General features: G+C 53.1%; 2 protein-coding genes across 3 annotated transcripts in view; one reads left to right on the forward strand and one right to left on the reverse strand.

The window, feature by feature from the left end:
* Nucleotides 1-1,110: 1,110 nt before the first annotated feature.
* Nucleotides 1,111-16,595, reverse strand: RIBC1 (RIB43A domain with coiled-coils 1). Its single transcript, XM_015419468.1, has 8 exons — nt 16,527-16,595; nt 14,484-14,608; nt 11,773-11,854; nt 7,068-7,412; nt 5,736-5,854; nt 4,317-4,544; nt 2,914-3,080; nt 1,111-1,192 (listed from the first exon to the last, which is right to left on the reverse strand). Exons 2-8 carry the CDS (start codon nt 14,598-14,600, stop codon nt 1,111-1,113), a joined length of 1,140 nt encoding a protein of 379 aa, XP_015274954.1. The 5' UTR covers nt 14,601-14,608; nt 16,527-16,595.
* A 564-nt stretch (nt 16,596-17,159) lies between these two features.
* SMC1A (structural maintenance of chromosomes 1A) overlaps nt 17,160-25,774 on the forward strand; it is a 65,662-nt gene continuing 57,047 nt past the window's right edge. For both annotated transcript variants that reach the window (XM_015419469.1, XM_015419470.1), the window contains exons 1-3: nt 17,160-17,400; nt 19,447-19,635; nt 21,828-21,940. In XM_015419469.1, coding sequence (XP_015274955.1) covers nt 17,292-17,400; nt 19,447-19,635; nt 21,828-21,940 — 411 coding nt within the window. In that variant the 5' untranslated portion in view covers nt 17,160-17,291. The remainder of the gene's footprint in view (nt 17,401-19,446; nt 19,636-21,827; nt 21,941-25,774) is intronic.

Here is a 25,774-nt window from a genome sequence, read left to right on the forward strand (position 1 = left end):
TCTGTCAGAGCTGTTCTCTCGACAGTTCTGGAAAGAGCTCTCTCAGCCCCAACTACCTCACAGGGTGCCTGTTGTGGGGAGGGGAAGGGAGAGGGGTTTGTAAGCCGCTCTGAGACTCCCTTGGGTAGTGAAGGGCAGGGTATAAATCCAATCTCCTCCTCCTCCTCTTATCAGGAAGGCCAACAGCAGAGCAGAGAGGCCGAGGCCTTCCCCTGATAAGGACTTAAGAAGAGCCCTGCTGGATCAGACCAGTGAGGGTCCCTCTAGTCCAGCACCCCGTCTCACACAGGGGCCAGCCAGTTCCTCTGGAGGGCCAGCAACAGGGCAGAGAGGCCGAGGCCTTCCGCTGATAAGGACATCAGGAGAGCCCTGCTGGGTCAGACCAGTGAGGGTCCATCTAGTCGAGTATCCTGTCTCACACAGGGACCAACCAGTTTCTTTGGACAACCAACAACAAGGCATAGAGGCCTCGGCCTTCCCCTGATGTTGCTTCCTGGTTCTGGGATTCAGAGGGTTAGTCCCTCTGAATGTGGAGGTTCCCCTCAGCCACCACGGCTAGTGGCCATTGCTAGACTTATCCTCCATGAATCTATCTAATCCCCTTTTGAGGCTGTTCATTCCCGTGGCCGTCACTACACCCCCTGACAGTGAATTCCACCTTTTCATCACCCTCGGTGTTAAGCAGTATTTCCTTTTGTCCGTCCTGAACAAGTATGGTCGTGGCCCAGGTGATCGGCACCCGCAGGGAGAGGTGGGAGGAGCTTTCCCCAGGGGGGCCTGCCAGGAAGAGACTCCGCCCACCACCCTCAAATCATAGGTGGACACTGTGTAGAAGCTTAGGGCAGTAGGTGATCATGTTGTACAAAGCATCTTTCCAGAGGGACGGACTTTTCCACGGCGGGAAAAGGCCTCCCAAAACTACCAGCTGAAAAGCCCCACCTGGAGTCAAATGAAACTCCCCCCCTCCCCATGATATCGTTCTTGGTGGGCCGTTCCGGCTGGGTCCTTGCGTCTTCCCACGATGGCCACCGCTAGAAAGCCATCTCTGCCCGCACAAAAAAGACACGGCATGCTTTGGCATCACCGTGGGCTTCTTGGAGCTTTCCTCCCTCATCGGCTGCTGGTGTTGAACTGCAGGTGATAGTGGGCGGTGGGGGCGTTGGAGTACACCTCCTTCTCCAGGTACCGTAAGCTGCAAGACACAGAACGGAGACGGCGGGTTCGGTGAAAGGGTCAGACCAGTGCTCCCTCTATGCTGTGGAGTCTCGTGAGCAAAAATTCTACTTTGTGAGCTACGGGCATTAAAGCTGTGAGCGAGCCATTTGGCTACTGCATCAATCAGTTTGGTCTGGAGCCATCCCTTCCTGAGCTAAGACAAAAATGTGTGAGTCGGAGGCTAAAAAACTGCGAGCTCGCTCACACTCACTCAGCTTAGAGGGAACACTGGTTGGTTGTGTCTGGTACTGGCACTGTGCTGGGGCTTAACCCTGGCCTGTGTAGAGCGAAGAGATTAAATGCAGGGGATCTGGAATGGCTCTTGCTGCCAGCGTTCCCTCTAAGCTGAGTGAGTGTGAGCTAGCTCGCAGTTTTTTAGCCTCCGACTCACACATTTTTGTCTTAGCTCAGGAAGGACAGCTCCAGAGCAAACAAATATATGCAGTAGCCAAATCGCTCACTCAAGCCCCGGTCACATGGAGAATTTGCCGCGCAAAAGTCACGAATGTCAGGTGGATTTTCGGGGTGTGATCACACTGCAACATCTGGGAACCATAGCGCACCCATGGCCAACCCGTGGCATCCCGACAAAGATGGGGAGTTAAAAAGTACCACAGAAAGTGCACTAGTATCCGGAAAATGCACGGCACAGATGGGCGTCTGATCACTAGTATCCCGTGGCATCCGGCGCCCGTCCACGTCCCGTCGCAAACCGGATGTTTTTCGTAAGCGCATGTGCACAAACGCAAAACTGAGAGCAGTGCTGCTCCGTGGAACTGCACATGTACACAAACGTGAAACGCTTGTGTGATTGCGCCGTGCAGCTTCTTTGCCACGCTGCAGCATCGCCGCGTGATCGCCAGCTAACAGCCAAAGCACGGAGACTCGGGGGACCGTGTGATTGGGCTACCACACTTTATTTTGCTCAACGCCCCGCCCCCCCCCCCCCCCCCGCGTTACCTGGCCCGTGTGACCGGGGCCGAAGTCGATTTTTTTGCTCACAAGAGACTCCACAGCTTAGAGGGAGCCTTGCTTCCTGCGCCTTCAAGGTAGCCCAAAATCCTACCTGACCTGGACAGCCCAGGCAAGCCCCATCTCATCAGATCTCGGAAGCTAAGCGGGAGGCGGCACGGCCAGAGAGACGTATGATTTGCGACACAGAGGACCAAAGTAACTCTTTACATATTAAAGATTTGCAAATGCTGAAGGTGATGAAAAGAGACTCGATGCACACAAGAGAAACTGAAGGAAAAACTAACATAGACTGACTAATTCTTCAATTCTTTGATTTAAACGGAAAGTTTTAAGTTTTTAATACTAACTGAATACTAACTGTTAAGGATCCTTCCTCTTGGGTTTTTAGTCATAGTGTGGGTTTTTTTTTTTACTGTCCTTTTATCCCGGGGTACTTTCTATTTCTGTTGGTTTGTAGGTGTAACAAAAATAAATAAAGATACCCTGTCTTCAGGGGATTAAAAAAAAAAAAAGATCTCGGAAGCTAAGCAGGGCCGATCCGGGAGACCGCCAAGGAATACCAGGGCCGGGACGCAGAGGCAGGCAACATCAAGCCACTCCCCTGAATGTCCTCCGAGCCCCAGTAGGAGTTGCCAGAGGTCGCCGTGACTTCCCGGCACGGGCACACAAGCCCCCCCCCGCTTGCCCCATGGCGGAGCCGCCTCCCGCTCCGTCCCCACTCACTTTGCCTTCTGCGCTTCCGCCAGCTGCCGGTTGTAGGCGTCCAGGCCCTTCCGCAGCTGCAGGCGGAAATCCTGCTCCTGCTCCTCCATCGCCATGCCGGCCCGGGCGGCCAAGTGGCGCTGGTGGTCCCATTCCTCCTCCCACTGCCGCTGTTCTCCCCGCAGCTTCTAGAGGGGGCGAGAAGACGGGCAAGGAAGCGTCAGGGCTGGCGGGGGGGATGGGAGATTACGGCTTCCGATTTCGTTGTTTTTTTTGGGGGGGGGGAAGGCAGAGGCTTAGGCCAGCCACTATTCTTGCAGACTCAGTGGTCATTCCTCTCCCCCTCCCTCCATTTCTCAGTAGGGTTACTCATACAGCTGTGCTTTAGAGGGCTCTTATAAGGTACGTTGACTGTGTGACTGAAGGTAAGCTGTGGCAGCCATTTTGTGGCCGGCTGCACCTCCACCGGCAGCCATTTTGTGGCCGGCACCACCTCCCCCGGCAGCCATTTTGTGGCCGCCTCCACCTCCCCCGGCAGCCATTTTGTGGCTGGCTCCACCTCCCCGGCAGCCATTTTGTGGCTGAGCCCACCACCATGGCTTAGAGTTTGAAAGGGGCTGCAGGCTCAAAAAATTGGGGACCCCTGGACTTGATGCTCATCTAGACTTCTGGACGACAATGGCTATGCTAGAGGATGTAGTGATGGTCAAATGAAGAAACAGTTTTCAAAGAGAATTAGATAGATTCATGGAGTATCGGCCTATCAGTGGCTATTAGCCTTGGTGGCTGAGGGGAACCTCCACATTCAGTGGAACTAAACCTCTGAATCCCAGAGCCAGGAGGCAACATCAGGGGAAGGCCTCGGCCTCATTGGTCTGACCCAGCAGGGCTCTTCTCTGGTGTCCTTCTCAGGGGAAGACCTCGGCCTCTCTGCCCTGTTGGTGGCCCTCCAGAAGAACTGGCTGGCCCCCGGGGGAGAAGGGAAGCTGGACTAGAGGGACCCTCACTGGTCTGACCCAGCAGGGCTCTCTGGCCCCTGAGTGAGACGGGAGGCTGGACTGGAGGGACCCTCCCTGGTCTGACCCAGCAGGGCTCTCTGGCCCCTGAGTGAGACGGGAGGCTGGACTGGAGGGACCCTCCCTGGTCTGACCCAGCAGGGCTCTTCTCTGGTGTCCTTCTCAGGGGAAGACCTCGGCCTCTCTGCCCTGTTGGTGGCCCTCCAGAAGAACTGGCTGGCCCCCGGGGGAGAAGGGAAGCTGGACTAGAGGGACCCTCACTGGTCTGACCTGGCAGGGCTCCTCTGATGTTCTTATGGAACTCACACCTCAGGCAGAAGCACCTCCCCCCCAATCCCACATGTCGGGACCCCCTTGGCAGACAGCCTCCTCGCAAGCCCGCTTTCCTGGGCTCTCCGCTCTGCTTGCCTGGTTCTCTTTGCACTGCTCCTTCTGCGTTCTCCGCACGGCCTCCAGTTGCTCGGGAGTCATCCCCTTCCAGCGGTAGGGGACCATCCGGTGTGGCCCGACCAGGCTTTTGGCCACATCCGGATTTTCCGTCAGGATGTCGCTAGTAAGGTGGTTGTAGATCTCGGTGTTGTTATCATCCTGTTCCCGCTGCTGGGCTAGACGCTGCTTCTCGGCAACCTCTGCGGCCTGATTTGGGGGAGAGACAGGAGGTTTAGAAACACGTGGAGAGGATTTCATGGGTGGCCGGAGGCCTGCAGATGTTTTAGTCCCAAACGATAACCACCTGTTCTGGCATGATCTCTGCACCCCCGCTTGTCCTTAGACTAGTGCACCCCGATCTTTTTGAGCCTTTGGGCACCTTTGCAATTTGGACACAGGTTAGCTGCTGCAGGAGGTGGAGCCAGCCGCAAAACAGCTGCCGCAGCATACATTCAGTCATAAAAACATCAGGGAAGCCATGTTGGATCAGGCCAGTGGCCCATCTCGTCCAACACTCTGGGTCACACAGTGGCCAAAACCCAGGGGCCATCGGGAGGCACCAGCGGGGCCCAGAACTCCAGAAGCCTTCCCATTCTTGCCCCCCCCAAGCACCAAGAATACAGAGCATCACTTACCCCAGAGATAAGAACGTAAGAGAAGCCCTGTTGGATCAAGCCAGTGGCCCATCCAGTCCCACACTCTGTTGTCATACAGCGGCCAAGACCCAGGGGCCATCAGGAGGTCCACCAGTGGGGCCAGAACTCCAAAAACCCTCCCACTGTTGCCCCCCACCCCCAAGCACCAAGAATACAGAGAATTGCTGCCCCAGAGATAAGAACACAAGAGAAGCCATGTTGGATCAGGCCAATGGCCCATCCAGTTCAACACTCTGTGTCACACAGTGGCCAAAACCCGGGGGCCATCAGGAGGTCCACCAGTGGGGCCAGAACTCCAGAAGCCCTCCCACTGTTGCCTCCCCCAAGCACCAAGAAGACAGAGCACCACTGCCCTAGACATAAGAATGTAAGAGAAGCCATGTTGGGTCAGGCCAACGGTCCCTCCAGTCCAACACTCTGTGTCACACAGTGGCCAAAACCCAGGGGCCACTGGGAGGTCCACCAGTGGGGCCAGAACTCCAGAAGCCCTCCCACTCTGGCCCCCCAAGCACCAAGAAGACAGAGCATCCCTGCCCCAGACAGAATGTTCCATCTATACCATATGGCTAGTATCACACCATGAAGATAAAGCTACTTTTTCAAAAATCTGCACAGCCTATTGATTCCCTAAGGGTCAATCAGAAGCCCCACCTGCCCCTGCGGGCACCGTGTTGGGGACCCCTGCCTTAGACAGCACTGCATCTTGTGCTACAGAAAGGCTGGTGAGGCAGGGTATGAATACCTGGGCCCGGTTGAAGTCTGCTATCGCCATGGCTTTGGCCCTGCGGCACTCGTCCTCCAGGCCTGCCAACTCCAGGGCCCGCAGGTCGAGTTCGATCCTTTTCTTGTCCTCCAGGGTATCTGCAAAGAAATCACCAGGAATACAGACGGGAGCCAAAGAATGTCGACTGTGAGAGTTCTCCCAGCGTAGGCCAGGCAGGATACTCCCACCTGACGCAGAGAGGGATTAAAAGGTGGCATTGGCTGCCAAAGGACAGAGAGATGGCCACAGCAAGGAACAGCTTTAAAAAGGGATTACATGGATTCATGGAAGATAAGTCTATCGGTGGCTACTAGCCATGGTGGCTGAGGGGAACCTCCACGTTCAGAGGCACTAAGCCTCTGAATCCCAGAGCCAGGAGGCAACATCGGGGAAGGCCCTGTTTGTTGGCCCTCCAGAGGAACCTGTTGGCCACTGGGTGAGACAGGATGCTTAACCGGATGGACCCTCCCTGTTCTGACCCAGCAGGGCTCTTCTGATGTTCTGACCAGGAAAAGGCCTCGGCCTCTCTGCCCTGTTGTTGGCCCTTCAGAGGAACTGGTTGGCCACTGTGTGAGATGGGATGCTGGACTGGATGGACCACTGCTCTGATCCAGCAGGGTCTTCTTAATGTTCTTATCAGGGGAAGGCCTCAGCCTCTGTGCCCTGTTGTTGGGCCTCCAGAGGAACTGGTTGGCCACTGTGTGAGATGGGATGCTGGACTGGATGGACCACTGCTCTGATCCAGCAGGGTCTTCTTAATGTTCTTATCAGGGGAAGGCCTCAGCCTCTGTGCCCTGTTGTTGGGCCTCCAGAGGAACTGGTTGGCCACTGTGTGAGATGGGATGCTGGACTGGATGGACCACTGCTCTGATCCAGCAGGGTCTTCTTAATGTTCTTATCAGGGGAAGGCCTCAGCCTCTGTGCCCTGTTGTTGGGCCTCCAGAGGAACTGGTTGGCCACTGTGTGAGATGGGATGCTGGACTGGATGGACCACTGCTCTGATCCAGCAGGGTCTTCTTAATGTTCTTATCAGGGGAAGGCCTCAGCCTCTGTGCCCTGTTGTTGGGCCTCCAGAGGAACTGGTTGGCCACTGTGTGAGATGGGATGCTGGACTGGATGGACCACTGCTCTGATCCAGCAGGGTCTTCTTAATGTTCTTATCAGGGGAAGGCCTCAGCCACGAGCTTCCTACAGGAAATGACCCCTGGCCCAAAGTATCTGAAAGTGGTTTCGAGCTGCACTTTCCCCTTCCCGCTGAGAAAACGTGGAGCGAATGCTAGACGCAGAATCGCCCACGGATTGCAGACTCACCGGCGTACTTGCGGTCGGCCTGGGCCTTCTCCCGCTCTGCCCGCTGCTCCTCCAGGTCCCGTTTGTTTTGCTCCTTCAGCCGCTTCTGCCTGGCCACCCCGTTCAGGTCCTCGCCCGCAAAGCGCTGCAGACTCGAAGGGCCGCAGCGGGGGTCGTCGTCGCTCACGCGGGCCGGAGGCCCCTTGTGCACCACCGCGGGGTCTTGGATGTCCCACTCCCGCCGAGTGGAGGGGTGCTGCTTCTGCTGCCGGAACTCCAGCAGTTCCTGGTTGAGCTGCTTCTTCCGCTGCTGCTCCTCTTCCTCCAGCATCTGGGCAATCTTGTCGTACTGGACCCGGTCCGCATCTGCGTGGGGTGACAACACGGGACGCTGCCGGGCCGAATTTGGTGAGCTCAGCCTGGTCACAGACCCGACAGCGGATAAGCGCATATACGGAACAAGGCTGTGTGCATTTGGTGGGGAGAAGCGGCATTTCTGCACAAAGGGGGAACGGAGAACTATGTGGCTCGAAACAGAAAGGTCAGATGCTTGTCTTTTGCATCAGTTGTTTGGAGAGCGAGTTTGGTGTGGTGATGAGGAACGCGGAATCTAATCTGGGAGAACCGGGTTTGATTGCCCACTCCTCCACATGCAGCTGCTGGTGTGACCTTGGGTAAGTCCCAAGTTCTCTCAGAGCTGTTCTCTCAAGGACAGTCCTCGAAAGAGCTCTCTCAGCCCCGCCTACCTCCCAGGGTGTCTCTCTGGTGAAGAAGCCAGTTTGGTGTAATGGTTAGGAGCGCGGACTCTAATCTGGGGAAACTGGGTTTGATTGCCCACTCCTCCACTTGCAGCTGCTGGTGTGACCTTGGGTCAGTCACAAGTTCTCTCAGCTGTTCTCTCAGGAGCAGTCCTCAAAAGAGCTCTCTCAACCCCACCTGCCTCACAGGGTGTCTGTTGTGGGGAGGGGAAGGGAAAAGGAGTTTGTGAGCCGCTCTGAGACTCCTTCGGGTAGTGAAGGGCGGGGTGTAAATCCAATCGCCTCTTCTTCTTCTTTTTCTCTTTGGGATGAGTTATTCTGTGATCTGCTCGGTTCAGTAGCCCCTTAGAGACCAACAAGACTTTCTGTTGAAGGGAGCTTTGACTCTCGAAAGGTTATGCCCTCCAGGTGGTAGCTAGGGATCTCCTGGGATTAAAACTGATCTCCGGGAGAGAGAGATCAGTTCCCCAGGAGCAAATGGCCACCTTGGAAGGCGGACTCTACGGCATCGTACCCCACTGAGGCCCCTCCTCTCCCCAAACCCCGCCCTCCTCAGGCTCCACCCTCAAAGTCTCCAGGTATCTCCCAACCTGGAGCTGGCGACCCTATTATGCCCTGAAATCTCATTGGTATTGAAGATGCTACTGGACTCGAACACAGCTCTTCTGCTGCAGACCAACACAGCTACCCGCTGAACTATCTATATCTGCTAGTTATGGGAGGGGTGGAAGAAGAGGAAGGAGGAGAGGAGGAGGAGGCAACTGGATTTACACCCCGCCCTTCTATCCGAAGGAATCTCAGAGCGGCTTACAAACTCCTCTCCCTTCCCCTCCCCACAACAGACACCCTGTGAGGTCGGCAGGGCTGAGAGAGCTCTGACAGGAACTGCTCTTTTTCAAGAACAGCTCTGACAGAACTACGGCTCGCCCAAGGCCATCCAGCCAGGTGCAAGTGGAGGAGTGGGGAAATCAAACCCGGTTCTCCCAGATTAGAGTCCGTGCTCCTAACCACTGCACCAAACTGGCTCTCAAGAGGGGCCTTGAACCCCTCACTCAAACACACGACCCTCGGCCGTTTTGTCCAGAGAATCCTTTGAATTCTGACCCTTCACCCAGGCACTGGTCAGACAGTTCTTAGCACATTTTTGTAATCCTGACAGCGAAGAAGAAGAGGAGGAGGAGGAGGAGATTGGATTTATACCCCGCCCTTCACTTGGAGTCTCAGAGCGGCTTACAAACTCCTCTCCCTTCCCCTCCCCACAACAGACACCCTGTGAGGTCGGCAGGGCTGAGAGAGCTCTGACAGGAACTGCTCTTTTTCAAGAACAGCTCTGACAGAACTACGGCTCGCCCAAGGCCATCCAGCCAGGTGCAAGTGGAGGAGTGGGGAATCAAACCCGGTTCTCCCAGATTAGAGTCCGCGCACTTAACCACTACACCAGTGGTGGTTTAGCTCAAATGAAAGCCCGGTGTTATGGGAATCTGGAATTCTCTAAGCCAGGGGTACCAGTTGCACAGCTTGCCCCCTCACCCTAAACTAATACAGCCACATTTACTTCCATCCATGACAGGAGGCCTGCACTGCAGGGAGGCTCACAGCTTACCTGTTTCCTTGGCGGTGGCTGTTTCAAGGAGAGAGTCACCGGCCACCCACAAACCCCACTGGACCATGGGGCAGCTGCCACATTTATTTACCTCCTGAAAACATTTATGAGCCGCCTTTCTACCTCGTGGAACCCAAGGCGGCTTACCAGAGAAATAAAAACGATTGTCAAACACACACAAAAGACCCCAACTTTAAAAACTCCCCTTAGGACTGCGGAGAAGTAAAAACTAAAATGAGTAAAATGTGGGTTTCAATAGAACAGAAAATAAGGGGGCCAGGCATGCCTCCCTGCGGAGGTTGTTCTAAAATCATGGGGCTGCCACCGAAAAGGCCCCGTCCCGTGCACTCGTCGGAGGTGCTTTACCTTGGGGAACGGTGCTCTAAACAGCCACGGGTGGCTCCCGAGCCACTAAATAAGCACCACTAAATACTCTCATAGAATCCCAGAGTTAAAAGGGGCCATACAGACCACCTAGTCCAACCCCCTGCCCAATGCAGGACCAGCCTAAAGAATCCCTGACAAATATTCGTCCAGCCTCTTCTTGAAAGCTGCAACTGAAGGGGAGCCCATCACCTCCCTAGACAGCCGATCCCACCTTTGAACCACTCTGACCGTGAAAAAGTGTTTCCTAATCTCCAGCGGACACCTTTCCGCGTGTAACTTAAATCCATTGCTCCGGGTCCTCTCCTCTGCTGCCAACTGGAACCGCTCCTTGCCCTCCCCCAAATGACAGCCTTTCAGATATTTAAAGGGAGCAATCCTGCCCCCCCTCAATCTCTTCTTCTCCAAACGAAACATTCCCAGGGCCCTCAGCCTTTCCTCATAGGGCTCGGTCTCCAGACCCCTGATCACCCTCGTCGCTCTCTTCCACATCCTCTCGATTTTGCCCACGTCCTTTTGGAAGTGAGGCCTCCATAACTGCACGCAGTACTCCAGGTGCGGTCTGACTAAGGCAGTATACAGAGGGGCTACGACCTCCTGCGATTTCTTCATGCAAGGAGGAGGGTGGGTTGGCTGACCGGTTCCCCACCCCCTGGCTGACGATGCGGTTTGATAAAGTTCCTCATCAAAGGCTCCTAAGCAAGCTCAAAAATCATGGGATAAAAGGACAAGTCCTTTTATGGATCAAAAACTGGCTAATTAATAGAAAACAGAGAGTGAGTATAAATGGGCAGTTCTCCCAGTGGAGGGGTGTAAGCAGTGGGGTACCACAGGGATCAGTACTTGGTCCACTGCTTTTTAACTTGTTCATTAATGATTTGGAGTTGGGAGTAAGCAGTGAAGTGGCTAAATTTGCGGATGATACGAAGTTGTTCAGGGTGGTGAAAACCAGTGAGGATTGTGAGGCACTCCAAAGGGATCTGTCAAAGATGGGCAAGTGGGCGTCAACATGGCAAATGGGGTTCAATGTGGCCAAGTGCAAGGTGATGCACATTGGAGCCAAAAATCCTAACTATAAATACACGTTGATGGGGTCTGAACTGGCAGAGACAGATCAAGAGAGAGATCTTGGAGTTGTAGTAGATAACTCACTGAAAATGTCGAGACAGTGTGTGACTGCAATAAAGAAGGCCAATGCTATGCTGGGGATTATTAGGAAGGGTATTGTAAACAGATCAGCCAATATCATAATGCCGCTATATAAATCAATGGTGCGACCTCATCTGGAATACTGTGTGCAATTCTGGTCACCACACCTTAAAAAGGATATTATAGCTTTGGAAAAAGTGCAGAAAAGAGCAACTCGAATGATAAAAGGGTTGGAACACTTTCCCTATGAGGAACGGTTAAGGCGCTTAGGGCTCTTTAGCTTGGAGAAACGACGACTGAGGGGTGACATGATTGAGGTTTATAAGATTATGCATGGGAAAGAGCAGGTAGAGAAAGAGGTACTTTTCTCCCTTTCTCACAATACAAGAACCCGTGGGCACTCCATGAAATTGCTGAGCGGTCGGGTTAGAACGGATAAAAGGAAGTACTTCTTCACCCAAAGAGTGATTAACACTTGGAATTCACTGCCACAGGAAGTGGTGGCAGCTACAAGCATGGACGGCTTCAAAAGGGAATTAGATAAGCATATGGAGCAGAGGTCCATCAGTGGCTATTAGCCACAAGGTATAGATAGGGACTCTGGGGCAAGTGATGCTCTGTCATCTTGGTGCTTGGGGGGGGTCAACAGTGGGAGGGCTTCTAATGTCCTGGCCCCACTGGTGGACCTCCTGATGGCACTGGTATTTCTGGCCACTGTGGGATACAGAGTGTTGGACTGGATGGGCCTTTGGCCTGATCCAACATTGGCATCTCTTATGTTCTTATGTTCTTATGAGTCTGGCAAAAGCCCAAACAGAGTAGAGACGCTTACCGAAGGCTTCATCCCGTCGCTTCTCGGCCTCCTCCCTCAGCTTCCGCTGTTCCACCTGACTCTTCAGGCCTTCCACGTCCACCTTCAAGGAGAGCAGTGACCGTGGTAGTGAGTGGCAGCTTTGAGCCAGGCCGTAGCAGAAGCCCGTTCTTCCAGGAATGGGATGTGGGTGTCTCACCCTCCCCGGATGCAAGCAACAAAGAATCCCCCTGGTACTCAGGGGTCATTCCGTAGAAAAAGAGGTGCAGGTGCTCATTAGCATAACTCATTAGCATAACTTATTTGCATATGCCACACCCCCTGACATCACCGGACGTGTGTCAGAAGGCAATACCCACTGCTCAGGCTCCACTGGACTGTTTTGGATAGCTAGCTACTGGGGGGGGGGGGAACGTGCAGATCTGCCCTCACAGAGGAGGGAAACTTGAAATGGCTGAGCGATTGAGAGAGTTTGGCCAAGCAAGCTAAGATGCAGCAGCAGAACTGGAAGCAGGAGATGGCCGGTTCCACTGCGGGCCTGATGGAAGCCCTCCAAGGGCCTGATCCAGCCCCTGGGCCACATGTTTGACACCCCTGCTCTAGACGGTGGACTCTGTGGTATTCTACTCCAACCTCCCCAGGCTCCACCCTCAAAACTCCAGGAATTCCCAAGCCAGAGTCGGCAACCCTAGCCATTCCCCCACACTCAAGTCTGAGGAATCCTTTCTAGGGATGCCAGCCTCCAGGTGGGGCCTGGGGATCCCCTGGAATTCCAGCTCACCTCCAGACTACAGAGATCGGTTCCCCTGGAGGAAAGGGCTGCTTTGGAGGGAGGACTGTGGCATTATAGCCCACTGAGGTCCAGGGATGCCAGCCTCCAGGTGGGGCCTGGGGATCCCCTGGAATTCCAGCTCACCTCCAGACTACAGAGATCGGTTCCCCTGGAGGAAAGGGCTGCTTTGGAGGGAGGACTGTGGCATTATAGCCCACTGAGGTCCAGGGATGCCAGCCTCCAGGTGGGGCCTGGGGATCCCCTGGAATTCCAGCTCACCTCCAGACTACAGAGATCGGTTCCCCTGGAGGAAAGGGCTGCTTTGGAGGGAGGACTGTGGCATTATAGCCCACTGAGGTCCAGGGATGCCAGCCTCCAGGTGGGGCCTGGGGATCCCCTGGAATTCCAGCTCACCTCCAGACTACAGAGATCGGTTCCCCTGGAGGAAAGGGCTGCTTTGGAGGGAGGACTGTGGCATTATAGCCCACTGAGGTCCAGGGATGCCAGCCTCCAGGTGGGGCCTGGGGATCCCCTGGAATTCCAGCTCACCTCCAGACTACAGAGATCGGTTCCCCTGGAGGAAAGGGCTGCTTTGGAGGGGGGACTCTCTGGCACTGTGCCCCACCGAGGAACCTATTTTCCCCAGGCTCCACCCCCAAGTCTCCAGGAATTCCCCAGCCTGGAGATGGCAACCCAACCCCCCCATCCCTCACATGGCCAGGAGGGACCTGGCAGCCCTATCTCAGACAAAGTCTCTCGGCAGCTGAGTTGGCCCTTGCTGAGAAATTTATTTTTACTATGATTGAAATTAAATTTAAGTCGTTAAGTTTCTCTATTGTCATTCCTCAGCAGGATTTTTAAATTAAGTTTTTACAAGCTCCTTAGCTTTTGTGTAGATAGATTTCAGGGAAATTAAGCTGTTTTCGTTAAGAAATATTTCAATTAATCGATAGCAAGGCTTTCTTTGTGTTAGTACTTACTGCTACGGAGCCACCTTTTGGAAGACTCTCTCAAGTCCTAGTGGGGAAATTGGCATCAATTGGCACAACCTGGTATATTAGTAAAAAGATAAAGGTTTCCCGATAAAGGCTCACTCCGTCACGCGGCACTAGGATCTTGAACCGCCGAACTACAGACTTTCCGGTCTGCAGCTCAGCGTCTTCATCTCTGAGCCACCACGGCCCTAGGATATATGAGTACTGGCATCTTACTATTATCACGGTTAGTTATAACAGTGATAACAGCAAGATGCCAATAGTCATATATCAGGTTGTGCCGATTTCCACCACTTTCCCCATTAGGACTTGGGAGAGTCTTTCGTTCACGGCACCAGCGGACTTCTGGCTGGCCTAGCTGCAAAGGCAGCATTGGTGTACACAGGGGCCATTTAATTGAAAAAGAGGTGCAGGAGCTCATTAGCATAACTCATTAGCATAACTTATTTGCATATGCCACACCCCCTGACATCACCAGAAGTGTGTCAGAAGGCAACACCCACCGCTCAGGCTCCACTGAACTGTTTTGGATTGCTAGCTGGGGGGGGGGGGATGTGCACATCTGTCCTCACAGAGGAGGGAGAGCTTGTACCTGAATAAAACTTGGTCTTAAAGGTGCCACTGGACTGTTTCGGACCGGGGGGGGGCGGCTCTGCAGCTTACCCTGGCTGCTTCTTGCTCTGACTGAGGGCTGCTGGGAGCAGGGGGTGGGGCTTGTTGCATGTGCACGCCCCCTGGGCTCTTTACTGCCGGAGCTCCGCTCCTGTGCGCTCCTGCAGGAAATGACCCCTGGGTGTACAGTTTTCTAACGTGTGTTGAGGGGACAGAGCTGGCAACAAACACAGAGAAAAACATCTTTTTTCCTACAGACCATTGGTCACCCTGTGAGAGAACCAGGAGCTTGATTCCAGGAACCCCCCCTCCCCAAACACTGCTCCCTCCCACAGCCTCGCAAGAATCCTCACTCCCAACGTGCGGTGGCGCGCATTGAAGATGCGGCTCTGTCTCTCCTTCTCCCGGTTCCTGCGGGCCTCGATGGCAGCCGCCTCCTTGAGATCCGCCTGGAGGTCCACTTTGTACATTCTGGCACCTGTAAAAACAGGTAAATGTGAGGTGTGTGTGTGTGAGAGAGAGAGAACGACACGCTTCTAAAATCTGCTCCAGCCTCCATGCCGTCACTAATTATAACTAGCAGGCCTCATTCCATTCTTGGTGACAAGAATGTATTGAAACGTTTACATGAATCACCTCATAGGGCTCCTATGTTAAGCTTCGAGCCATACCAGGGCTCCTCTGAGCGAACTTCCTATTGGTCGCTTCGTAACAGCGACCAATCAGAACATACCATTCCCTAGGAGGGAAAGACTCCCATTGGTCCTTAACTAAGCAATCTCATTGGTTGTTAATTGTAAATAGGCGTGGCTACATTAGCCCGGTTATGTTTAAAAGGAGCATAAGCTCCCACTGTTTTCTGTTCTGGTTTCTTACTGAGTTGAGTGCTTGTTCCTTACTTCCAATAAAGCTGAATCACTTGCTGAATCACTCTAAGAGTCCTTTGTTAGTGCGATCTAACAGGACCCACCCTGGTCTGACCCAGCAGGGCTCTTCTGATGTTCTTCTCAGGGGAAGGCCTCGGCCTGTCTGCCCTGTTGCTGGCCGTCCAGAGGGACTGGCTGGCCCCTGCGTGAGACGGGAGGCTGGACTAGAGGGACCCTCCCTGGTCTGACCCAGCAGCGCTCTTCTGGTGTCCTTCTCAGGGGAAGGCCTCGGCCTCTCTGCCCTGTTGCTGGCCCTCCAGAGGAACTGGCTGACCCCTGTGTGAGACGGGAGGCTGGACTGGATGGACCCTCCCTGGTCTGACCCAGCAGGGCTCTTCTGATGTTCTTCCCTCCCTGCCCTGTTGCTGGCCCTCCAGAGGAACTGGCTGGCCCCTGTGTGAGGCAGGAGGCTGGACTAAATGAACTATTGTTCTGATCCAGCAGGACTCTTATTTATTTTTTATTTAATTTTTGGGATTTGTCTCCCGCCCTCTCCTTGACAGGCTCATGGCGGGTTCCAACAGTAAAAGTGCAATGCAGTTAAAACCATTTTAAAACACAACACACCTAATTCATAGGTGCCATACTGCTCTAATAAAAGTCAGATGCTTCAGTGGTTGATGATGTTAGAATCAGTTTTTGTTATAAAGGTCTTTAAATTTAGGATCCCAAGGACCCAGAACTATAGCTAGAACCAGGCTGCAGATGGAGGGGACATAAGGGGGGGAACGTCCGCTGCAGCAACCAAAAGCCCGGCGGAAGAGCTCCGTCTTGCAGGCCCTGCGGAATTGTAAGAAATCCTGCAGGGCCCTGATCTCACACGGGAGCTCATTCCACCAGGCGGGGGCCCTGCCTGGAGGTTGGCAAACCCAGGGTTGGGAAATTCCTGGATATTTGGGAGCAGGGTTTGGGGAAGGGGGTATAACAACATGGAGGCTCTCCTAAAAAAAGGTAAAGGTTCCCTTGCTCGTAAGCCAGTCGAATCCGACTCTAGGGTTGCGGTGCTCATCTCCGTTTCAAAGCCGAAGAGCCAGCGCTGTCCAAAGACGTTTCCGTGGTCATGTGGCCAGCATGACTAGACACCGACGGAACGCTGTGACCTTCCCACCGAAGGGGTACCTATTTATCTACTTGCAATTTCTTGCTTTCGAACTGCTAGGTTGGCAGGAGCTGGAACCAGAGACGGGAGCTCACTCCGTCATGCGGCAACCCGGGTCTCGAACTGCTGAACTACCGACCTTCCACAGCCTCCAGTTTAGCGTCTTAGCCACTTGAGCCACCGCAGCTCCTAGAGGTTCTCCTACAAAACAGCTATTTCCCCCCGGGCAATTAATCTCTCTAACCTGAAGACTTGTTGCAATTCCGGGAGATCCCCCGGACTCACCGGGAGCTTGGCAAGGCTATTGGATATGCTTCTCCAGCTTTCCCGCTCCTCGCATTTTCCCCTCCTCTCCCCCAGACCGACTGTACCTTTATCCCAGTCCTCTAAATCTTGCGGTTGGGGGGTCTCTCGCCTCCTCTGCTCCTTAGCAGCTCGCAGCGTTTACCTCCTCGTCTCCATGGCGACGGGACGGTCCATTTAAGTCTCCCCTCCCTTTCGGAAAAGAGCGCTTTGGTTTCACCCGCTCGTATGCAAATCTGAAAAGCCAGCGGACCTATAATGGGATGGAGCGCGCCAGCTGGGCGGGACCGCCGTGAGGAGAAGCCAATCCCCTTAGAGGCCGGAGGAGGAGAGGGTGGGGCTTTGAATGCAAAACATATCCCGCCGGATGGCCTATCAGCGGAAGGAGATACAAACGGAAGGGAGTGAGGGATGCATGTCGGGCGCCCCCAAAGGAACAAGGGGTGGAGCTTTGTATGCAAAACATATCCTGCTTGAGGGCCTATCAGCAGAAGGAGAACGCTGGCTGCGTGTCGGCCGCCGTGGAAGGAACAGGGAGGGGGTGGAGCATCGTATGCAAAGCACATCCGGCAGCCCCGTCCTATCAGCGGCCGCCGTCGCCTTGAGAGCCCCCTCCTCGGGCGCTCCTCGCCTTTGCTCCGGCGCGGGGGAGGTTGTGGTCGGCGGTTCTCGCGAGGTTTCCCAGTTCTCGCCGTCTTCGAAGGCGGGCTGAAGAGGTGGGCTACGGGGGCCCGGAGGTTGCGAGCGGCTGTGGGGCCCTGGCGGTCCCGTGTCCCTCCCCGGACCCCGTAGTTCCCCTTCCGCCCTAGGCCCCTTGGCCCGCCGGCGGCGCCATGGGGTTCCTCAAGCTGATCGAGATCGAGAATTTCAAATCCTACAAGGGGCGGCAAATCATCGGGCCCTTCCGGCGCTTCACGGCCATCATCGGGCCCAATGGATCCGGTAGGGCGCTCGGGGTCGGGGACGGGCTCCCTCCAGGTCTCCCACCTCCCAACAGCCTTTTGAAAGCGAGCGGAGCGAAGTTCCTAGTTCTCAGTGAGGCGCTTTGCCTCCGCTGTTGCCAATCTCCAGGTGGGGCCTGGAGGTCTCCCGGAATCTCCAGTCACCTTTACGGTGCAGAGCTCGGTTCGCCTGGAGAAAATGGCTGCTTTGGAGGGTGGTCTCTAGAGCATTCACTGAAGTCCTTCCCCTCCCCAAACCCTGCCCTCCTCTGGCTCCATCCCCCAAATGGGTTTAAATTACAGACAGAAAGGTTCCAGCTGGATATTGGAGGGGAAATTTTTTACAGGAAGAAGAGAGGTTGGATGTATACCCCGCCCTTCACTACTTTAAGGAGTCTCAGAACGGCTTACAAACTCCTTTCCCGCAGCCGACACCCTGTCATGAACAAAAACTATTGATGCGGACTCAGCATGGGTTCTGTAAAGGAAGATCTTGTCTCACTAACCTGTTAGTGTTAGTTGAGGGAGGGAACAAACATGGGGACAAAGAGGACCCAATGGATGTTGTTTACCTTAACTTCTAGAAAGCTTTCAATAAATGTCCTCACCAAAGGCTCCTAAGTAAGCTCAATAGTCATGGGATAAAAGGACAAGTCCTCTTGTGCTTTCAAAACTGGCTAATTAATAGGAAACAGAGAGTGAGTATAAATGGGCAATTTTCTCAGTGGAGGGTGGTAAGCAGTGGGGTACTGCAGGGATCAGTATTCGGTTCGATGCTTTTTAACTTGTTTATTAATGATTTGGAGTTGGGAGTAAGCAGTGAAGTGGCTTAATTTGCAGATGACATAAAGTTGTTCAGGGTGGTGAGAACCAGGGAGGATTGTGATGCACTCCAAAGGGATCTGTCGAGGATGGGCAAGTGGGTGTCAAAGTGGCAACTGGCGTTCAGTGTGGCCAAGTGCAAAGTGATGTGCATTGGGGCCAAAAATCCTAACTAGAAATACATGTTGATGGGGTCTGAACTGGCAGAGACTGACCAAGAGAGAGATCTTGGAGTACTGTGCAATTCTGGTCACCACACCTCAGAAATGTTATTATAGCATTGGAAAAAATGCAGAAAAGGGCAACTAGAATGATAAAAGGGTTGGAACACTTTCCCTATGAAGAAAGGTTAAAGCGCTTGGGGCTCTTTAGCTTGGAGAAACGACGGCTGAGGGGTGACATGATCGAGGTTTACAAGATTATGCATGGGATAGAACAGGTAGAGAGAGAAGTCCTTTTCTCCCTTTCTCACAATACGAGAACTCGTGGGCACTCCATGGAATTGCTGAGCAGTCGGGGTTAGAACGGATAAAAGGAAGTCCTTCTTCACCCAAAGAGTGATTAACACATGGGATTCACTGCCACAGGAGGTGGCGGCATGTATAGACCTGGCCTGTATGAAATCTGTGTGTGCCTCTTGAAGCACCACGGTTGGGATATCTCTAGCGGAAGGATCCCTGGAATTATATGTATGCACGCCAAGTTCTCTGTCAAAAGAGAGAAGATGTATACACAAAATAATAAATGAATTTGTTCCTGGGTGCAGAAGCACGGTGCAGAGTGAGCCCTGTGCCCAGAAAAGAGGTTGCCTGTTGCGTCTCTGCGTGAGTTGCTGCTCTGGCCTCAGTCTCTTCTGATTGGGAGGCCCATCTGGAAGGGAGGAATGAAGAATGCAGAGTGCAGGGGTTGGACTAGATGACTTGCAAGGCCCCTTCCATTCTATGATTCTATGAAATAAAGGCTGGTGTGTTTCTGTTCTTCTGAGACCAGGTTAACCTAATGAGTCTTGTTCCCACTGAGATGGTATGTTTGTATATGCTAAGTAGACGCTTGGCTGAATTCTCGTTCATCCATATTAGGGCCAGGGGCATTACAAAATTAGCTGCTTGATTCTCAGTCCCTTTCCTAACAGTCCCTAACATGGAGTTTGCCTTGTTCACCGCTGCAGCACCCTGGAAGGCAGAAAGGGAAATAAATTGTGGTTTCCTTGCTGTTATCTCCACAGGCAAGTCGAATCTCATGGATGCCATCAGCTTCGTACTGGGCGAGAAGACCAGCAACCTGAGAGTGAAGACCCTGCGGGACCTGATCCACGGGGCCCCGGTAGGGAAGCCGGCTGCCAACCGGGCTTTTGTCAGCATGGTCTACTCTGAAGATGGTGCCGAAGATCGCACCTTTGCACGGGTCATCGTGGGTGAGTCTTGGGGGGTGGGGCGGCGGCTGGGGGGTGGCAGGGCAGGAAGCGTGAAGGGTCAGTGTTGGATGGATGTCAGGTTCACAAAGAGTGATTCCACACTAGACCTTAAATCCTGCTTCAACCCCGTCCCTGAACTTACATTCTACACGACACTCGAGTTACATAAGAACCGAAGAGAAGCCAGTGTTGGATCAGGCCAATGGCCCATCTAGTCCAACACTCTGTGTCACACAGTGGCCAAAAATACCAGGTGCCCTCAGGAGGTCCAGCAGTGGGGCCAGGACATTAGAAGCCCTCCCACTGTTGACCCCCCCCCAAGCACCAAGAAGACGGAGCATCACTTCCTCCAGACATAAGAGCATAAGAAAAGCCAATGTTGGATCAGGCCAAAGGCCCATCCAGTCCAACACTCTTGTCACACAGTGGCCAAAAATACCAGGTGCCATCAGGAGGTCCAGCAGTGGGGCCAGGACACCAAAAGCCCTCCCACTGTTCCCCCCCCCCAGTGCCAAGAATACAGAGCATCCCTTGCCTCAGCCTGAGAGCTCCCATCTATACCTTGTGGCTAATAGCCACTGATGGACCTCTGCTCCATATGTTTATCCACTTCCCTCTTGAAGCTGTCCATGCTTGTAGCCGCCGCCACCTCCTGTGGCAGTGGATTCCATGTGTTCATCACTCTCTGGGTGAAGAAGGACTTCCTTTGATCCATTCTAACCCGAGTGCTCAGTTCACCAGTATAATTATCTCAGGGTATTTTTTGTTTCCACCTTACATTGGGGTCATCCCGGTTTTGCCCCACACTTGCAGATGCTGTTATAACCAGGGGTAAGTGCAAGGTATTGTGTTGCGAGTTGAACTCTGATAAAACCAAGTGCGGAAAGGACCAACGAGGCCCCTGCCATCATCTGTGGTGATCAGAGCCCAAAAAGAAGAGGATTCTTCGTCTCAGGAAAACTTTCTTTGGGGGGGCACAGAGCCCCATCCAATGCATATTGTCTTTGAAGTCATAGTGGTCAGCCAGGTTTATTCCCCCTCAGTCTTTGTCACCCCAGACTGAGTTCCCTTGTGTTGATCTCGCTCTGTTCCTAGTATATGTACGTCTCAGAAATCAGGTGGACACAAAAGAGCATAACATAACATAAAAAGAGCCCTGCTGGATCAGACCAGTGAGAATCCCTCTAGTCCAACATCCCATCTCACACAGGGGCCAGACAGTTCCTCTGGAGGGCCAACAGGGCAGAGAGGCCGAGGCCTTCCCCTCCAAAGAACTTCAGAAGAGCCCTGCTGGGTCAGACCAGTGAGGATCCCTCTAGTCCAGCATCCCGTCTCACACAGGGGCCAGCCAGTTCCTCTGGATGGCCAACAACAGGGCAGAGAGGCCGAGGCCTTCCCCTCCTAAGAACTTCAGAAGAGCCCTGCTGGGTCAGACCAGTGAGAATCCCTCTAGTCCAACATCCCGTCTCACACAGGGGCCAGCCAGTTCCTCTGGAGGGCCAACAACAGGGCAGAGAGGCCGAGGCCTTCCCCTCCTAAGAACATCAGAAGAGCCCTGCTGGGTCAGACCAGTGAGGGCCCACCTAGGAGGAGGAGGAAGAGATTGGATTTATACCCCACCCTTCATTCGGAGTCTCAGAGAGGCTTACAAACTCCTTCCCCTCCCCACAACAGACACCCTGGGAGGTAGATGGGACTGAGAGCTCTTTCCAGAACTGTCCTTGAGAGAACAGCTCTGACAGAACTATAGCTCGCTCAAGGTCATCCAGCAGCTGTGAGTGGAGGAGTGGGGAATCAAACCCGGTTCTCCCAGATTAGAGTCCACGCATTTAGCCACTACACCAGACTGGCTAGTCCGGCATCCCGTCTCACACAGTGACCAAGTAGTTCCTCTGGAGGGCCAACAACAGGGCGTAGAGGCCGAGGCCTTCCCCTGATATTGCCTCTTGGCTCTGGAATTTAGAGTTCGACTGCCTCTGAAAGTGGTGGTTCTACTCTAGTAGAGACTGATGGACCTGCCCTCCATGAAGCACGTTTGGCTGTGTCTTCTATAGCAGCGGGTGTGTTGTCTGCAAACAATTGCCATCGAAGGCTCTCCTGCATAATATTTTGGGCAGGGCTTTGAAGCCCTTCTCGCTGGATGTGAGTCCCGGCGGTTGGGCGGGCTAAGAGGCCTTTCCCGTGTCTTCCAGGGAGCTCTTCGGAATACAAGATCAACAACAAAGTGGTGCAGCTGAGTGAATATAGCGAGGAGCTGGAGAAGCTGGGCATCCTGATCAAAGCACGGAATTTCCTGGTCTTCCAGGTAAGCTGGGCTTTAGCCCACGTGGGCACCGTTGCAGTCCTGACACCGGAGGGGTGGCCGCAGCTATAAAACGAGGGACCGAGAATGACATAACTTCCGTCCTTCACATCCGCATATTTTACTCACCCGCTCACCTTAACCTCTCCACCCAATATGGCCAAACGGCCCATTATTTACATCATCTCCGCCTTCCTTGCCAGCGTGGAGCCTTTGCGTTGGCTCGGCTAAACGTCTTTCCCTCGAGCCTGTTGCGGGGTCGGTTTAACAACATCCACCCCCACCCAGGAAAGACTCTGCAAATGTCCCAGCATGGCCCCAGACACCGTCTTCCGTATCATTCTGGACGTGCCAGCTGCACACATCTGCACATATGAAACTGTTGCCCCTTCGGCCACACTTACTAATAATCTTAACTGTTCCATATCTTCTTAACGATGTTAATACGGATACTTAACAATGTTAATACCAGGGCTATTTTGGGGCAGGAACGCACAGGAACGGAGTTCCGGCTGGCTCCTGAGCTGGCCACCCCCAGCAGGAACTCATTAGACTAATAGGCCACACCCAACAGCAGGAACTCATTAGGATTGGCTACAGTAGGCATGTGTGGCCTAACATGCAAAGGAGTTCCTGCTACAAAAAAAGGCCTGGGTTTGGACAACAAACAAGGTAAACAGAATAAGAAGGGAAAGGTGGGTGTGGCTGGATGACCACACTTCTGGTAACAGGGGTGTGTGGCCTAATATGCTAATGAACAGTGCTGTCAGGGTGTGGCCTAATATGCTAATGAGTTCCTGCTATTGGGTGTGGCCTATTATGCTAATGAGTTCCTGCTGGGCTTTTTCTACAAAAAGAGCCCTGGAATACTGATACTACCATTATGGTTGCAGAATTCTTAGCTGAATCAGCCGCACTTAGATACAGTCTTTTTACATAATACGCCTATTTTATTGTCTAAATTTACTTACTGGAATTCAGTGTATCTTCTTCAATGTATTTATTCTATACTACGTCATTAAAGGTGTCTAAATCTATCAAACGAGGGAGTGAGGTCTTGCATAATAATATGTAAGGTTTTGGTCAGTGTTCCCTCTAAGCTGAGTTAGCATGAGCCAGCTCGCAGTTTCTTAGCCTCCGGCTCAGATTTCTGTCCTAGCTCAGGAAGGGGGAGGGCTCCAGAGCAAACTAACTGATGGAGGAGGCAGATCACCGGCTCACAACTTGAATGCCAGCAGCTCGCAAAGGAGAATTTTTTGCTCACAAGAGACTCCACAGCTTAGAGGGAGCCTTGGCCACGATCCTGGTGGCTCAGGTGCCGTTTTGGAGCCACCCCCGAAAAGACTGTTACTCAGATCTGTGGCTTGTGTTGTGTGTACCTCACCGCAAGGGTGCAGTGCAGTGTTCCCTCTAAGCTGAGTTAGTGTGAGCCAGCTCATAGTTTTTTAGCCTCCGGCCCGCATATTTTTGTCTCAGCTTAGGAAGGACGGCTCCAGGACAAACTGATTTATGCAGCAGCCAAATTGCTCACTCACAACTCTAATGCCAGTCAGTGTTCCCTCTAAGTTGAGTTGGTGTGAGCTAGCTCACAGCTTTTTAGCCTCCGGGTCACACAGTTTTGTCTTCGCTCAGGAAGGACGGCTCCAGAGCAAACTAATGTATGCAGGAGCCAAATCGCTCGCTCACAACTTTAATGCCAGTAGCTCACAAAGGAGAACTTTTGCTCACTAGGTTCCACAGCTTAGAGGGAGCATCGGTTTTGGTATTAACCTCTGAGGCCCTAAACGGTTTGGGACCAGCGTATCTACGGTCCCACCTCTCCTGGTATGTCCCCCCGAGAGCATTATGCTCAGGAGAGAAGAACTTACTGGCTTGAAGAGTATCCCGTTGTCCTCAACCAGAGCCAGGGCCGTTTCGAACCCTAGCGCCGACCCGGTGGAACCCTCTACCGCACGATATCCACGCCCTGCGGGACCTGATGCGATTCCGCAGGGCCTGCCAGACAGATCTGTTCCACCGGGCCTACGGCTGAGGGACAGCAAGTCCCCGTCTAGCCTGGCTTCTTCCTTCCTTCTCCCGGTGTCCTTTTTACTTTTTGCGCGCCATCTGTAAACTGTGATTGAATGGCTTCGATGTTCGAATTGCTTAAGCGTGGCTGTGAATGTTGTTTATTTGGAAGTGCTGTTCCCCGCTCTGAGCCTTGTGCACACTGGAGGGCAGGTCACAAGTAGAACAAATAAAGACTAATGGTAACTCTGTTATTAATGATAATTACAATAATCGGCAGAAGCTCTGCTTAACACAATGGCTTTAAGCAGATTGTTAAAACTATTTTCTTGCTCACGCACGGTGTATCTTAGAATCACGGCCATATAGGCCACCTAGTCCAATCCCCTGCTCAGTGCAGGATCCGCCCACAGTATCCCTCTCAAGTGTTTATCCAGCCGCTGCCTAAAGACTGCCATATCTTCAGCAATGCTCCCTCTAAGCTGTGGAGTCCTGTGAGCAAAAATTCTGCTTTGTGAGCTCCCGGCATTCAAGTTGTGAGCGAGCGATTGGGCTGCTGCATGAATTAGTTTGCTCTGGAGCCCTCCTTCCTGAGCGAAGACAAAAATGTGTGAGCAAGAGGCTAAAGAACTGTGAGCTGGCTCACACTAACTCCGCTTGGAGGGAACACTGATCTTCAGTCATATAGTGAAGATTGCTGAGCTCTGACGGCAGCTGCTGCCAAACTAATGTGCAGGCAATCAGATCTCCAGGGGGCAATCAAAAGCCCTGCTGGGGAAAAAGTCTCTCCTGGCTCTGCTCACTTTCTACAAACGCTTGGCAGGTTCCAGGCATGGTGTCCACAGGCACCGCGGTGCCCACGATGACCACGTTGGGGAACACTGCTTTGGACAGATAGCCTGACACGCACAGATGAAGTCGAACGAAATCAAACCCAGTACTCATTTCCTCCACCCTTCCTTGACGTAACTCCTGGATCTCAAAAGGCAACCCCCCCAAACTGGACCTCCTCCAGTCGGTTTGAAAGTTTCAGAAGGTGTAACTGCGGAGATAGATCAAGACCGGCAGCCGTGTCAATCTGTCCGCAGCAGGAGAAAAGAGCAAGAGTCCAGGAGCACCTGAAAGACTAACAAAATTCGCGGCAGGGGAGGAGCTTTTGCGAGTCACTGCTCACTTCTTCAGATCTGAAAAGAGCAAGAGTCCAGGAGCACCTGAAAGGCTAACAGAATGTGTGGCTTACTTCTTCAGTAGAACAGTAAGATCTGAGTTTGGTAGCACCTTAGAGACCAGCCAGCTCTTCTGGGTATGAGCTTCTGAGAGTTAAAGCTCCCTTCGCCAGCGGGTCTGAAAGGTGTTCCAGATTGGGCTTTGGGGCGCTAGGAGAATTTTATTTATTTATTTCTCATATTTATCATCCGCCCTCCCCGCAAGCGGGCTCAGGGCGGCTCACACTGCCTGGCTCGATGCCAGATTCCTATATAACACATTAAAACTCAAAACATTATATTTATTTATTTATTTATTTATTTATTCACATTTATACCCTGCTCCCCCCATAGGCTCAGGGTGGCTTACAGAGGCAAGGCAGAGCCTTGCCATAATAAAAACATACTATACATAATAAATTTAAAAACATAGTACATCTTAAAATCCTATACAAACAAAATGCTCAGTGATAACATAGTCCAAGGATGACGGATTGTATGTCCGAGTTCCAAGTTGACGGCTTAGGGTTTCTTCCATATTCGGATGTTTCCTCAGAGCTTCATCCAACCCACAACGGTGGTAGTGTAGTGGGGGGGGGGCTCCTACTCAAAAGCCTGGTGGAAG

The sequence above is a fragment of the Gekko japonicus genome, unplaced genomic scaffold (assembly GCF_001447785.1).
Source record: "Gekko japonicus isolate JY-2015 unplaced genomic scaffold, Gekko_japonicus_V1.1 scaffold617, whole genome shotgun sequence".
NCBI classification, from domain to species: Eukaryota; Metazoa; Chordata; class Lepidosauria; order Squamata; family Gekkonidae; genus Gekko; species Gekko japonicus.